This window comes from Megalobrama amblycephala, linkage group LG24, assembly GCF_018812025.1.
Source record: "Megalobrama amblycephala isolate DHTTF-2021 linkage group LG24, ASM1881202v1, whole genome shotgun sequence".
In the NCBI taxonomy this organism is placed as follows: domain Eukaryota; kingdom Metazoa; phylum Chordata; class Actinopteri; order Cypriniformes; family Xenocyprididae; genus Megalobrama; species Megalobrama amblycephala.
The window spans coordinates 355,001-370,020 of NC_063067.1; the positions used below are offsets into that span (position 1 = coordinate 355,001).

A 15,020-nucleotide genomic window follows, 5' to 3' on the forward strand; every position below is an offset into this window, starting at 1 on the left:
GTTGGAGCAGCAGCTCACTGAGAGACTGACGGCTGTACAGGAAGAGAACGCGGCACACAACACACAACTACGACAACAACACAGGTACACACGCCACGAGACAAAACATCATCACCGTTAGCCTACGGAAAGTCCTCTTAATGATTGTGTGTGTGTTGCAGGAAGCAGTTGTTGGATCTCAGCGCGCGGCACGAGCGAGAGCAGGCGGCTCAGCTGGATCTCTTCAGAACACAGTTACAGGAGAGAGACGACAAACTGCAGCATCTCACACACACTTACCAACACAAGTACGACTCTCTGCGTGTGTGTGTGTGTGTGTGTGTGAGACGTGATAATAATCGGTATGATGTCATTTATGTGTGTGTGTGTGTGTAGACTGTCAGAGATGCAGGAGGAGCTGGTTTCCATGGCAGCGTCTAAAAGGAAGCTGGAGACACAGAGGGAGGAGCTTGTGTCCCGCCTGCAGGGAATGATGCGCTCCCATTGGGCGGAGGCATTAAGGCTGTTGACCAATCAGGAGCAGGTACAGCAGTCATTATAGTGCCAGTCGTCACAATCTGACGTCATTATAAATCATGTGACACTCTGATATATGTGTGTGTGTGTAGATGGAGAGTGTTTTGTCGCCCATCCATCGGTGGGAAATGCCCAAAACGTCCTCTTCTCCTCCTAAGAGTGACACACGCGTGTCAGGTGATCAGTCTCTCTCTTCATTCGTCCATCAGTCACACACTTCATACACATCAATAGTGGTTCAGTTTTGAATTGGAAGCAGAAGGAAGGAGTTTGTTGACGGTTCTGGTTTTGTGCTGAAGCCGCTCCGCAGGCCGTGGTTCTGCATCTGTCCCGAGAGAAGGAGCGAGGGATGAGAGCCGAGGAGCCGGAGACGAGATCTCACAGAGAGACCAGCTCAAACACTGAGTTCAGCACTTCCTTCTGTCCTCTGGAGCCGCAGCTGGATCACACGGATCTGACCGGTACACACACACACACACACACACATACGTGAACATCACTACATATAAAATACATAAAAAAATGAATTTAATTAATTAATTTATATATATATATATTTATGTACAATCTCCACAGAGAAACTTTAGGTCCCTCTAGTGGCAGAAATCATAAGATGCAGGTTAATGTCATTGTTTTCCACAAGAGGTCAGCAGAGACACTCAGTGACTGATCACATGATTTAATATTGATGTTTTCATTAGAATTGGACTGGAAGGAATCTTTTATTTTCAAATAAAATAATAAAATTCAAGAATATATATTTAAAAAGAACTTATAAAGGGGCATTTTTTGCCTACATATTTTGAAATTTGCAGGCATTATTGATAAATTTTGATGACATTTCATTTCCCATCTCTCCTGTGTGTGTGTGTGTGTGTGTGTGTGTGTTGTAGCGCTCAGTGACTGCAGTGGATTGTGGGCCAGGCCTGTGTTCGCAGAGGATGAAACCATGAAAGACAGGAAGGAGGAGACGAGAGAAACGCAAACCAACCTGAACCTGAAGCAGATTCTGAACCACAGTCAGTGTGAACCGAAGCAGAAGCTGAGCCACGCCCCCACAGACACACGGACCAATCACAGCTCCGCTGCAGAGAGTGGGCTGGACAGGGGTGGAGCTTCTGGACGATTATACTATATTGATGCAGAGAAGGCTCCGCCCACCAGAGATGAAGCTCCGCCCAGCAGGACTCGCGTTTCCTCTCTTAATGAAGACAGACAGAGCGAGCTGCAGTATTACGTGTCAAAGGTACAACACACACACACACACACATGACTCTACACACACACTCTCACACACTCACACTCTTCCTGTCTGTGGTGTCAGCTGCTGGAACGTTCCCCCGGTGACCCCGTGGACGAGCCAATCAGAGAGCAGCGGTGTGCCGAGCTGAGAGCAAACCTGGAGCAGAAACCAGATCAGCATGAGAAACAAGAGGTGCTCTGATTCGCTGAGAGATGTTTAAAGTGTTTGATGCTCGTATGTGTCCGTCTGCTGTCTGTGACGTCACACGTGAAGCTCTGAGAGCATCAGTGCTCTCATGACATCATCAGTCACATGACGTTTGCGTCTCAGAGCGTCCGTCTGAGCAGAAGCGTGTGTTTGTGTGTTTCAGGCGCGCGTCTCGTCTCGTGTCGTCCAGAGCAGAAGATCGTCCGGCCGCAGAGGAGGATCTCAGAGAGTCTGGAGATGATCAGTTACGCTTTTATTTATGTGCTTTATGATATCTGAAATAAAAACTCAAACGTCTTAAAGGACTGTGTTTTCCTTTCAAGTTTCAGTGAGAGTTTAATTAGTTTAATTAGTTGATTATTCTGACTTTCTTGTGCAGTTCTTCCTTCATCCACTAGAAGATCATCAGGTGACAGTCATTCATTCGTCATCTGATCAATCGATGAGATCTCAGAAAGAAAGACCATTATGCTTTTTGCAGAATGTGAAAAAATCTCATTCTGATGTTTTTCATGAGAATCAGCCTTTGCTTTTGCATTCATGCATTTGACAGACGCTTTCATCCAATGCATTTGAGGGTCGCGAATTTCATTCTTTTATTTTTCGTACATGATCAATGAGTCTCAAACATATATCAAGGCATTGAAATAAACAACAAAAAAAGATTTAATCCTAATCAATAAGATTTGAATCAAATATTGTATGACTTTATAAGATTTAATCTTGATTCTGATATGCAAAACAACATCTCAAACACATCTGCAGTACAAAAAATTCAAAATAACTTCACATAAACATTAATAAATATTTAAATTATTAAAATAAAACTTAAATTAGTGGTAAAGAAAAGCGTGTGATCAAAGGTCTTGCTGCACTTCCTCTGCAGTGTCCAGTAGGAGGCGCTGTAGAGCCGACGGGAGCGCCAGAGTCCGGCTCCGGTCCGATCCGAGGGCCCGACGCGCGGATAAACGACTCAGAGCCTGTAGAGCGGGAGCGTCACCTGACCAACACAAAACATATAAAAATATTAAAATCAATTCATTAATCCAATACGCTTACACATTCAGAAATAAGTAATTATTTGATTTATATGTAAATATATTATCTTTTCTACATTCGTTAGTTCAATCAGACTTTAAATTAGAATCTGTCGCGCTCGTTTCAGACACACACTACTAAACGCTATTTGTATCGACGTGTGATGATGTCACACTCACGTGTCGTGCCACACAGGTAGCGTATGCAAATTTCAGCTCCTCCCCAAACGCAGCTCACTGAGGGGAAAAGCTCCGCCCCTTTGGGGAGGTCCTGGAAGGCCACGCCCAAATAGCAGTTGTCCACCATGTATCCCAGCGTCCCCGCGTCTGCGTCCAACACCACTAATATGCGATCCGGAACGCTCAAGACGTCCGTGGCTCCGCCCCCGGGGTACCGCCTCTTCCTCTTCCCATCATGCCAAAGCTGATTGGTCGAGAGCTCCCAGCCCCAGGAACACGAGTGTCCGCCTATCAACGCAGTGTATCCCGAGACCTGCAGGGGGCATTTGTGTGTGGACACCCCCAGTAGGGCGTGGCTTCCTCTCTGTTGCTCCTCCCACAGCACCTCCCATATATGAAGCCCCGTCACCGCGCCGACCGCGCCACGGACCGCATCACTGCTCTGCTCCACGCGGCCGCGACGCACGCGCCCACCCGACCGACACACCTGCAGGTTGGGCGACAGGTGCGTCGGGCTCCACTGTGATCGGGGGTTTCCAGGGGTGACGGGGGGCGTGTCTAAAAGCACAGCGAGCCGAATGGGCGGGGTTACAGAAAGCGGACAGAAAGCTGATGTGGATCTCTGGTGTTTTTTAAGATGGCCGTCCCGCAGCCAGCAGCACAGTGTGAGACCCATCCAATCAGATCGCAGCAATCACAAAATAAAAGATCAACTTCCTGTTCAGAGACACAAAACATCCCTCAGGTCACTATAATGGACTATATGCACGGTTACTTCCTGGTTGTGGTTAAGTCAGCTCGGGCATTTCCGGTGAACTGTCAGCTGTTCATTCTGTACTCGCTGTACATCGACACAAAACCATCAATGGTTGACTTTATAATGTTGTGTTCATATTTTAATGCAGTTATCACATTTACCTAATTTGCCAATAAACCAGTTTTATTGATTGCAATAAAGACGAAGCTATTGGGAGCGTTTAAAAACGCCGTGTCTGTAATTAGACACACTTCAGCACTTCAAATGTTATTTTTAATGTGATGAACACAAACATTATTTGTTCATCCTTCTGAGATTGTCCCCGTTGTAAAACCGAACGTTTCAAAATGTAGGAAATTCAACATTTGATAGAAAACACTTATTTAAAAATAAAAAAGAGAATAATTACCACTTTAACCAGCAGGTGGCGGCAAAGTAGCATTTATTAGCGCATATATCAGCCATTTCCTCTAATCGTTTTTCACTTCGCTTTTGACTAAATATTAAACATTATAAAATCACTAGGTTTAAAAACACATTTTGTCAATGTGAAGTATGAAATACTCAGAAAATCTCTAACTTTTCTTGTGAATGAATGACAGAAAGCGAGCGCCGCTCTCTCTTTATAATCACAGCAGCTGTCAGTCAATGATTTCAGCACACTTGTGAAAACACACATTTATTCAGTTAATCTAACTAAAGTGCACAATAAATATTCCATTTTTGAAGCTTTTTTTCACATAAAAGTGTGAAAACTGATGGTCGAACTGAATTTAGTCGAGGAGGAACACTGAGGAACGTCTTCATTTATTTATTTTTTATGCCGTCTTGTGTTTGAATAAGTAAATTAATTCTATGTCTGACTATTTAAGTGACTATATTCTGATTATAAACTAAGTATTACTGATGCTCAACACACCAGCACATGACTCTCACCGGAAGTTTTCCAGCTGGATTATATTAATGCGGAAGTTATAAAGAACGCTCCGTGCGTATAGTCCATTCAACATTATTCAAACTAGTGAGTCCATACTGTTATAATATTATTAAAAGCCTACTATAATATTTTGTAACAATAAATTATTGGTCAAACATGATATTTTATAAGATTTTTAATGTTTTTAAAAGAAGTTTCATCTGCTCACCAAGGCTACATTTACTTAAAGGTGCCCTAGAATTAAAAATTGAATTTATCTTGGCATAGTTGAATAACAAGAGTTCAGTACATGGAAATGACATACAGTGAGTCTCAAACTCCATTGTTTCCCCCTTTTTATATAAATCTCATTTGTTTAAAAGACCTCAGAAGAACAGGCGAATCTCAACATAACACCGACTGTTACGTAACAGTCAGGATCATTAATATGTACCCCCCAATATTTGCATATGGGAGCGCAAGATTTAAAGGGGCCGCAGCCTGAATCGGTGCATAGTTAATGATGCCCCAAAATAGGCAGTTAAAAAATGTAATTAAAAAAAAATCTATGGGGTATTTTGAGCTGAAACTTCACAGACACATTCAGGGGACACCTTAGACTTATATTACATCTTGAGAAAGAACGTTCTACGGCACCTTTAAATAAAAATACAGTAAAAACAGTAATATTGTGAAATATTATTACAATTTAAAATGACTGTTTTCTATTTGAAAATATTTTAAAATGTAATTTATTCCTGTGATCAAAGCTGAATTTTCAGCATCATTACTCCAGTCTTCAGTGTCACATGATCCTTCAGAAATCATTCTAATATGCTGATCTGCTGCTCAAGAAACATTTAATGTGTACAATTGTACAAAATATTTGTGTACAATATTTTTTTTCAGGATTATTTGATGAATAGAAAGTTCAAAAGAACAGTGTTTATCTGAAATCTAATCTTTTGTAACATTATAAATGTCTTTACTGCCACTTTTGATTGATTTAATGCATCCTTGCTGAATAAAAGTATTCATTTCTTTAATTTCTTTTCAAAAAAATAAAAATAAAAATTCTTACTGACCCCAAACTTTTGAACGGTAGTGTATAATGCTACAGAAGCTTTGTATTTCAGATAAATGCTGTTCTTTTGAACTTTCTATTCATCAAGGAATCCTGAAAAAAAAAAAGTACACAACTGTTTTCAACATTGAAAATAATCATAAATGTTTCTTGAGCAGCAAATCATCATATTCAGAATGATTTCTGAAGGATCATGTGACACTGAAGACTGGAGTAATGATGCTGAAAATTCAGCTTTGATCACAGGAATAAATTACTTTGTAAAATATATTCAAATAGAAAACAGTTATTTTAAATTGTAATAATTTTTCACAATATTACTGTTTTTACTTTTTCTTTTAAAAACATTAAAAATCTTACCGATCCCAAACTTTTGAGCGGTAGTATATATATATATTCATATTCATAAATATATTCACATATTAATATTCATATATTGTACTTTATTTTCTGCTCTTTAAACTGAAATGTGTTTGTTAATAAGTCAGAATCGGGCTCTTACCGTGAGTGCGCGCGCAGTGACTCCGCTCCGCTCGCTCCTTCATCCCGCATTTAAACCTATGATTTAAACGTCACTTATCTCCTGTGCGCGCTCCCGCGATGTCAACGCCAGCCGTCACATCAAGGCCGTGACGCTTCCGCGGACGCGCTGACGTCTGCGCTTTCCCTGGTGACGTATTTCATTTCCATCCTCATAACATTTTTGGTGATATTATTATAATATCACGTTGAACTGTTCACTGAACTGTATTAAAGAGTTAAAATGTTAAACACATAATATGTATACTGTAATAAATACTGTATACAATTTATTTTTCTATTTTTATAACATTTGTATATATATTATAGGCTCCATAAGTATAATACAGTGTGTGTGTGTGTGTGTGTGTGTGTGTGTGTATATGTATGCATGTATGCATGCATGCGTGTGTGTGTGTGTGTGTGTGTGTGTGTGTGTGTGTGTGTGTGTTTTCTACATGAATGAAGCTTTCTGAACATATCAAGTCATTTCTCAGTTTATTGAGTTACTGTAAATACTGTATCCAGAGAGTTTGTGCAGAACCACAATTCAGCAGTTTAGGGTGAGTGTGTGTGTGTGTGTGTGTGTGTGTGTGTGTGTGTGTGTGTGTGTGTGTGTGTGTGTGTGATTGAGTGTGTTTGTTTGTTTGTTTGAGTGTGTGTGTCAGATTAAGTGTGTTTGTTTGTTTATTTGTTTGTTTGTGTGTGTGTGTGTGTGTGTGTGTGTGTGTGTTTCAGGGGCATTTTCTCTCCACGCTCTGTTTTCCTCCCTCATCATACTCCTGCTTTGAGATCCACATCTGCTGGAAGGTTCCCTGTGGACGGACACACACGCGGTCAGTCGAACTCATCAAGATTCAGAGCTGAATCAAACACTTCTCCCTGACGCTGTTGGACAGGTGAACTCTGTAGACGTGTGTGTGTGTGTGTGTGTGTGTGTGTGTGATTTGTCTCCAGTGGATTTACACAGACATCCATGCATGCTTCTTGAACTTGAACTAATGATTTAGTTTAAATGATTTACTGGCCAGAACAAAACGAACAGTTCTTCTGACTCCTGCACACTTCTCAAAACCTTTTCCTCTCTTCTTAGTCCTCCAGCTGACGACTTTGCCACGTTCTTCATGAACAAAACATCAGCGGCCCATTCTCCACAAACTGACAAACACATCTTAACCGCAAACACTCCATGATTTCTCAAGATTTTATTCATTTCAATTATTTTTCAAGATGATATTAATTCATGATTTTTTTAAACATTTTTTTATTAATTTTAATTACTTTTCAAGATTTTTCAAAATTTTATTAATTTCAATTATTTTTCAAGACGATATTAATTTAAGTGATTTTTCAAGATATTAATTTCCATGATTCTCAAAATGTTATTAATTTCAATGATTTTTTCAAGATGATATTAATTCATGATTTTTAACATTTTTTTATTAATTTTAATTACTTTTCAAGATTTTTCAAAATTTGATTAATTTCAATGAGTTTTCAAAATTTTAATTAAATTTCAGTCATTTTTCAAGATTTTATTAATTTCAATGATTTTTCAAAATGTTAATTTCAGTGATTTTTCAAGATTTGATTAATTTTCAATTAAATTTCAAGATTTTATGAATTTCCATGATTTTGCAAGATTTTGAGTTTCAATGACTTTTCAAGATCTTTTTCCTAGTCTAGAAATCACACTTTTAAATGTACTCTTCCTCGTGTATCTTGGTTTTCCGAGGCTATGGGAATCTTGGATGTTAATTAAAATTACATTCGTTGAGGGAATGAATTGAAATAAGAAATATTTCAAATGAAGCTGTTTTAGTTGATTTTAATTTGAAATCAGCCCTGACAGATCTACACGGGCCATTCTCCACAAACTGACACACACACTTTCACTTTCTCCCCTCCTTCTATCCGCTCTTGGAGGCAGAAGTCATCTGAATCGCATCATCTAGCTCGTGGAGTGCCTCAGGGCTCGGTGCTGGGACCGCTTCTCTTCTCTGGGATCTGTCATTCAGGATCATGGTATCGGCCTGACTCCTGCTCTAAGCTCTTGTTCTATCCAGACTGGACTATTGTAATGTAATGTTCCCAATCTGAAGCTGATATCACAAAAATTAAGCCACTAAAGTGTTTTAGAGCAGCGTTTCGATGGTAATGCGATGTCTGACTTCAAAAGTTTTCAGGAATGAATTTTGAGTGTTTAGGCTTTCCAATGATGACTACTAAAATATGTGATGGGGAAAGGCAATAAGATGCAGGACACTGAGAGTGCTTAAATCAGCCTGAATCTCCACTAACTGAGACTCGGAGTCTCACCAGCGACGCCAGAATGGATCCTCCGATCCAGGAGCTGAACCTCCTCTCGATGGAGCTGTTACAGGCCATGAGCTTCAGTCTCATGCTCTGCAAACACAGACAGCCGTGAGTTTGAGAAGACGAGATCAGACTGAGACAGACTGAGCGCAGGAACGCACCGGCGGCGCTTTCTGAGACAGTTCTCTGTTGAGTCTCTCGGTGAAGCCCTGCAGGAGCGTGTTTCCTCCCGTCACGATCACGCTGCCGTACAGACCCTAAACACACACACACACACACACACTTAGACTCAGAGAACACCAGTGGTTCTACTGTTGAACACACAGGAACTGAAGCGTTTGCTCTCTTACCGGCCTGATGTCGATGTCGCACATGCCGATGCTGGTGGTGACGACGTGTCCGACGCCCAGCATGGTGTTTCCAGACAGACCCTGAGAAGAGCAGCACACGCAGGTCAGCGACACACACCATATCTCTGCTCCTGACTGTTCGTATATTCATACTTCAGTTCAGAGTTCTTCAGAGTACGACTTTCCCATCTGTCTGTGATTACAGGGTTCTTTTTTTTATTTCTACTCTATAAAATTTATTTCATTGTTTAGTGTAATTTGAAATTTTATATTCATTATAAAAGTGCACATGGATTTTCAGGATTTTATTCATTTCCATGATTTTTCAAGATTTTATTAATTTTCAGGATTTTTCAAGATTTTATTAATTTCCATGATTTTTCAAGATTTGAATAAATTCCATGATTTTCCAAGATTTTATTAATTTTCAGGATTTTTCAAGATGTTATTAATTTCCATGATTTTTCAAGATTTTATTAATTTCCATGATTTTTCAAGATGTTATTAATTTCCATGATTTCTCAAGATTTTATTAATTTCCATGATTTTTTACATTTTTATTAATTTTAATGATTTTTAAAGATTTTTCAGTTTGATTATTTATTCAAAATTTGATTAAATTCCATGATTTTTTAAAGATTTTATTAATTTGCATGATTTTTCAAGATTTTATTAATTTCCATGATTTTTCAAAATGTGATTATTTCAATGATTTTTCAAGATTTTATTAATTTTCAGGATTTTTCAAGATGTTATTAACACTTTTATTAATTTTAATGACTTTTCAAGATTTTTCAAAATTTGATTAATTTCAATGATTTTCAAAATTTGATTAAATTCCATGATTTTTCAAGATTTTTCAAAATGTCATTATTTCAATTATTTTTCAAGATTTTATTAATTTCCATGATTTTTAACATTTTTATTCATTTGAATGACTTTTTGAGATTTTTCAAAATGTGATTAATTTCAATGATTTTTCAAGATTTTATTCATTTTCATGATTTTTCAAGATTCTATTAATTTCATTGATTTTTCAAGATGATATTAATTTTCACGATTTTTCAATATTTTATTAATTTCCATGATTTTGATTTTTCAAAATTTGATTGTCAATGACTTCTCAAAATTTTCAAGATTTTATGAATTTCCTGATTTTAATCTGAAATCAGCCCTGACAGATCTACACATGATGAGGACAGTGTTCGGTTCACCTTCACGTTGGAGGGATCAAACAGGCCCTCTGGGATCCGTAACCTCTCGGCTCCGTAATCTGTGCTGTAGCCGCTCGGCATCTCGTAATGCAGCGTCGGCATCTGTGCGGCCACCCTGAACACACACGGACACTGAGATCAGATGTGTGTGTGAGTGTGTGTGATAGTGTGTGTGTGTGTTCCACTCACTGCTCATCATACGGAGAGTCCGACACCTGCAGCACAGACGCCTGGAAATCCTGAATCACCTCCTGAAAGAGTCACATTCAGCGATCACACCGACACTCGCTTCACATGCGATTCATTCGTGTGTTCTTCCAGATTCTTACGTTACACATGTACGTGTGCCAGGACTTGGTGACCGGAGGGAGTTTGTCTTTCTTGGTCCAGAGCGGCGGAGCTCCTTCCCTCACGGGCTCCTGACGGACACACACAGGCTCAGAGGTCAGATGTCACCATATCCTCTTATTATAAGTGTTTTTGCAGAACAGGAGACACGCTACCTTTGATGCGATCATGTACGGAGGAACCGTGTCGATGTTCATCTCCTGGAACAGCTCACGGCACTGCATGGTAATGAAGTCACCGGCCAGAGGAGACTTCACGATCCCTGAACACAAGAGCACACACGGCACGTCACAACACCAGATGTTCCCTCAAGTAGCAGTCAGAAAAGTCTAATCCAGGCTCTTCTATTTACCTTGCTGCAGGACGTACCCATCATGCACCGGGATGGCGGTGGTGTGCGTCGCTCCGCTGTCCAGCACGAGGCCGGTGGCTCGACCGTTGGCGAAGCTGCAGTCGATCAGGTTAAGGTGACGTGCGGCTACAAACATCATTAAAACATGAGGCAACTCACTCTGGATTCTGATTGGCTGATGTTCCTGAGCGGCGGCTGCTGATTGGATACGCGGTGAGCACGGCGGTCTTGCACAGGAAGAAGGCGGGAATGTTGTAATGCTCGAATATGAGTTCAGTGAGTTTTTCCCGCTTGGCCCGTGAGTTCCACTGTCACGAGAGAAAACAGCACTTCTGTTGAACTGGAACAAGCTTTAAAAAGATTCTGCAGTTTTAAGATGGTTCATGCATTCACCGGGAATCGAACCCGTGACTTTGGTGTAGCGAGCGCCATAATCTACTGAGTGCTGATGTACTTACGGGAGCTTCGGACATCAGAACAGGGTGTAAAGCGGGCTCAGATTTGATGTGTTTGCTGTAGATGTGGTCGATTATGGCTTGAAAAGCGTTCCAGTCCTCAACTATCGGGATCAATCGAGAACACAGTAGAAACATTTTGTAGAAAATACTTTTGCAGTTCATGGGAAATCATTCAAATGCGTCATACTCATGCCGTTCTTGAGCGGAGAGATGAGCTCCACTCCGGCCCGCGGCACATGCAGAGCTGTGGTGTCGATGTAGTAACTCCGCCCACTGCTGATCTCTTGCTCCGCCCCCATGTCAGCTTGCCCCTCCTCCTCAGTGTGCACTCCTATAGTGGTGGGGAAATCTGCCTGAAATAATCAATGATAATCATGTTCTGGTCACTCCTTTCCTTCAGGATGATTCTCAGATCTTTGTGTTTTGTGGGCAGATGATGTTCAGTCAGGTCTCTGTATTTCTACAGCGCTTTTTCAAAGCAGCTTCACAGGAATAAACAGGAAAATAACAGTGTTGCAAAATTGATCAATTATGAAACGGATTCAATTTCAGCTGTAAAGAAGCTTTAAACAGACAGTAGTGTCTTTATTCAGATTAATTCAGTTCAGTTCAATAACAGAGTTGATGATCCAAAGTTCAAAGTCTTTTTAATCCAAACTGAGCAAACAAAAGGCGACAGTGAGAATGTGATCTGTAATGTGATGGATAGATGGATATATGGATGAATGTGCGGTTTGATGGATGGATGGATGGACAGATGGATGCATGGATGGGTAGATAGGTGAAGGATGGATGGATGGATGGATGGATGGATGGATGGATGGATGGACAGATGGATGGATCATGGATGATTACCTTGGGACAGTCCTCTCCAGCGTATCCCGCTCTAGTGGAGAACGAGCCGATGTCGAACACTAAAGCTCCCACTTCATCTGAGACACAGACAGCAGAATTATCATCAGAATTAATATTATGTTTTTCCAAAGTTTTATTTGAATCTCTTTTCACACACATTGTTTCAAAGCAGATTTACAGAAATTCATAATGTTAATGTTTATAATATCTGAATATCTTCTCGTCACACTGATCAGTTTGGATCTGCCGACAGGAGAGGAACATCTGGAGATGATCAACCATCAGCCGGATCAGATCTGATGTTAGTTTGATCTTCATGTCAGTGTATGAATGCGGCTGAAGTTGAATATATAAAGTCATATAATAGTTCAGCTGAAGTTATGAGCTATAATACACTGAAATATGGTGCAGGATTTACTTTCAGCTTGTTTTCACTCAGAAATTGCTGGTATGAAATGAAAAACTCTGTAGGATCAAAATAAAAATCTACATGTTTTTGCGCATGCGCATGACAACACATGGTGTGCGTGACGTGTGTGTGAGAGCTGTTTAAATAATGTGTGTGAATGCAGTGATGATCACCGCGGCGCTGAGGCGGGACGCTGGCGGATGCGGTTGTCATGGTGATGATGATGATCACTCATCTTACCTCCGCCGTACACGCCGCCGCTCATCGCGCGTGGATTGATCAGGATTCCGCCGCTCGTACCGGGTGTGTTCCGTTCGGTAAGGGTGATGATGGGGAAATAACGGTACCGAATATTCCAGCACGCGCACGCGCGTCCTGCCGCTGTCACCGGTCACGCGCTGCTGACGGTAACCGGAGAGTGTCCGGTAGACCCTCGTGCGGTCACGTGCTGCTGTGAACGTTTATTTCATTGAATAAATATGATGGAACGTTTACGTTATTTCACGTTTCAAATTAATCATACGCGTAATCAAATATGATTTGATTTCCAGCTATTTAATTTCATAAAGCTTATTTTTTTCATGATAAACATGTAGGAATAAAAAAAAAAACTGTCTATCGGCCAAAAAAAAAAAAAAAAAATCACATTCTACAGTAAAAGTGATATAAATTAAACACAAATACATTCATATTCATTTATTGTTCATCTGTACCTGCAGTGGAAACAGTGATCACTGTGCTGAGATTATGTAAGTGTGTGTGTTTTCAGGAAACACCTGTATCCAGATTTTCCCTAAACCAACACACACACACACACACACACACACACACACACACACACACACACACGGTGTGACGAAGCATGTGACTGTCACGCGCCTCTACACTAAAATCATTATCATAAACAAACACCACAGAAATACTGTGAATTATATTCAGAGCAAAACTCAAATAATTCCGCGACATTCTGTGAATGAATCTTGTCAGTGCGCGCGCGCGCGCTACCGGTGATAAATTTGAATACATTTGACTGGATTTGTTTCTCTTTGATCTAAAGATCTAAACTGCTTGTTAATTTCTTTAAATTTATATACATAATAACTTAACTGGATTTATTTTCAGAGTTTTGGAATATTTTTCCTCTCCCCGAATTTGTCACTACCGAAACACAATCATATATAATTTAATCAGAAGAGTTTCATTGACCTATTAAGATTTTGTTTACGTTTAGCTCATAAATATATTTTTTGCTATTTTTTAAAAATACTTTTCACTGGTAAATCAATAACAATTACAATTTGAACAATATTTCAAGTGTAATTTATGAGATTTGTTGTATTTTGAATCCAATCTTTCTTTGTAAAAGTCATAAAGTTTATCAAACTGATTTCAAAGTGAAGGATTCATTAGTTTGAATAAACATTGAATCAAACACTATAATAACATCTGAGTTGATCATTCAATATACTTTATTTTTGACAAATCATCCCATATTTCGGTCGTGATGCACAGTTTCAGTAGTGACAGTAATGTGTTTGTAGTGACCGCATCACATGACACAATTTAACTCACATACTAAAACATATTAAAACACTAATGATTTGCATAACTGTACTAAAATTGTTTATTTCCCCCAAATAAATGATTGTGTTCCCTTTTTGTCACTACCAGAACAATGATGTCACTACCGGAACTTCACCACGTTTCAGTCGTGACAATTTCAGACACTTTTGAGCCGCTCAAAGATGATGATCAGCACATGGTTATCTAGCACAGTTCTGAACAGTTGAACACACATAAACACTACATTAAAGGTGCCCTCGAATTAAAAATTGAATTTACCTTGGCATAGTTGAATAACAAGAGTTCAGTACATGGAAATGACATACAGTGAGTCTCAAACTCCATTGTTTCCCCCTTTTTATATAAATCTCATTTGTTTAAAAGACCTCCGAAGAACAGGCGAATCTCAACATAACACTGTTACGTAACAGTCGGGATCATTAATATGTACGCCCCCAATATTTGCATATGCCAGCTCATGTTCAAGGCATTACACAAGGGCAGCCAGTATTAACGTCTGGATCTGTGCACAGCTGAATCATCAGACTAGGTAAGCAAGCAAGAACAATAGCGAAAAATGGCAGATTGAGTGATAATAACTGACATGATCCATGATAACATGATATTTTTAGTCATATTTGTAAACTGTCTTTCTAAATGTTTCGTTAGCATGTTGCTAATGTACTGTTAAATGTG

At 39.7% G+C, this 15,020-nt stretch overlaps 3 protein-coding genes across 6 annotated transcripts in view; 1 reads left to right on the forward strand and 2 right to left on the reverse strand.

Moving 5' to 3' along the window:
• The window catches only part of cntrob (centrobin, centrosomal BRCA2 interacting protein), a 13,499-nt gene extending 11,231 nt beyond the window's left edge, over positions 1 to 2,268 (forward strand). For all 3 annotated transcript variants that reach the window (XM_048178368.1, XM_048178371.1, XM_048178369.1), the window contains 8 exons: positions 1 to 84; positions 162 to 287; positions 376 to 523; positions 609 to 693; positions 816 to 977; positions 1,410 to 1,762; positions 1,841 to 1,951; positions 2,130 to 2,268. The exon at positions 1 to 84 is cut by the window's left edge and continues 50 nt beyond it. In XM_048178368.1, coding sequence (XP_048034325.1) covers positions 1 to 84; positions 162 to 287; positions 376 to 523; positions 609 to 693; positions 816 to 977; positions 1,410 to 1,762; positions 1,841 to 1,951; positions 2,130 to 2,207 — 1,147 coding nt within the window. In that variant the 3' untranslated portion in view covers positions 2,208 to 2,268. The remainder of the gene's footprint in view (positions 85 to 161; positions 288 to 375; positions 524 to 608; positions 694 to 815; positions 978 to 1,409; positions 1,763 to 1,840; positions 1,952 to 2,129) is intronic.
• Positions 2,269 to 2,664: 396 nt separating this feature from the next.
• Positions 2,665 to 6,803, reverse strand: si:ch1073-228j22.2 (SPRY domain-containing SOCS box protein 2). Of its 2 annotated transcripts, XM_048178373.1 has the most exons (3): positions 6,443 to 6,803; positions 3,184 to 3,900; positions 2,665 to 2,966 (listed from the first exon to the last, which is right to left on the reverse strand). In XM_048178373.1, the coding sequence occupies exons 2-3, from the start codon at positions 3,857 to 3,859 to the stop codon at positions 2,824 to 2,826; spliced, it is 819 nt and encodes a 272-aa protein (XP_048034330.1). In that variant the 5' UTR covers positions 3,860 to 3,900; positions 6,443 to 6,803; the 3' UTR covers positions 2,665 to 2,823. The 2 variants fall into 2 exon arrangements, with proteins under 2 accessions (XP_048034330.1, XP_048034331.1); XM_048178374.1 differs by lacking the exon at positions 6,443 to 6,803 and having other exon boundaries at positions 3,184 to 4,297.
• Positions 6,804 to 7,110: 307 nt separating this feature from the next.
• actl6b (actin-like 6B) lies at positions 7,111 to 13,962 on the reverse strand. Its single transcript, XM_048178372.1, has 14 exons — positions 13,002 to 13,962; positions 12,353 to 12,429; positions 11,685 to 11,850; positions 11,498 to 11,598; positions 11,250 to 11,347; positions 11,040 to 11,134; positions 10,843 to 10,949; positions 10,669 to 10,758; positions 10,529 to 10,590; positions 10,340 to 10,454; positions 9,126 to 9,206; positions 8,937 to 9,032; positions 8,779 to 8,865; positions 7,111 to 7,274 (listed from the first exon to the last, which is right to left on the reverse strand). The coding sequence occupies exons 1-14, from the start codon at positions 13,024 to 13,026 to the stop codon at positions 7,194 to 7,196; spliced, it is 1,281 nt and encodes a 426-aa protein (XP_048034329.1). The 5' UTR covers positions 13,027 to 13,962; the 3' UTR covers positions 7,111 to 7,193.
• Between the last annotated feature and the right edge of the window lie 1,058 nt (positions 13,963 to 15,020).

Bases quoted from the DNA above. Each gene is read 5' to 3' on its own strand.
- si:ch1073-228j22.2 (XM_048178373.1), bottom strand. From the start codon at position 3,859: ATGGGTCTCACACTGTGCTGCTGGCTGCGGGACGGCCATCTTAAAAAA. The intron at 2,967-3,183 runs GTGAGTGTGACA...TGTGTTGGTCAG, and splicing joins CTACCTGTGTGGCACGACAC to GTGACGCTCCCGCTCTACAG.
- actl6b (XM_048178372.1), bottom strand. From the start codon at position 13,026: ATGAGCGGCGGCGTGTACGGCGGAG. The intron at 11,599-11,684 runs GTATGACGCATT...TGATCCCGATAG, and splicing joins TCCGCTCAAGAACGGCATGA to TTGAGGACTGGAACGCTTTT. The intron at 7,275-8,778 runs GTGAGACTCCGA...GTCCGTCCACAG, and splicing joins GATCCATTCTGGCGTCGCTG to GGAACCTTCCAGCAGATGTG.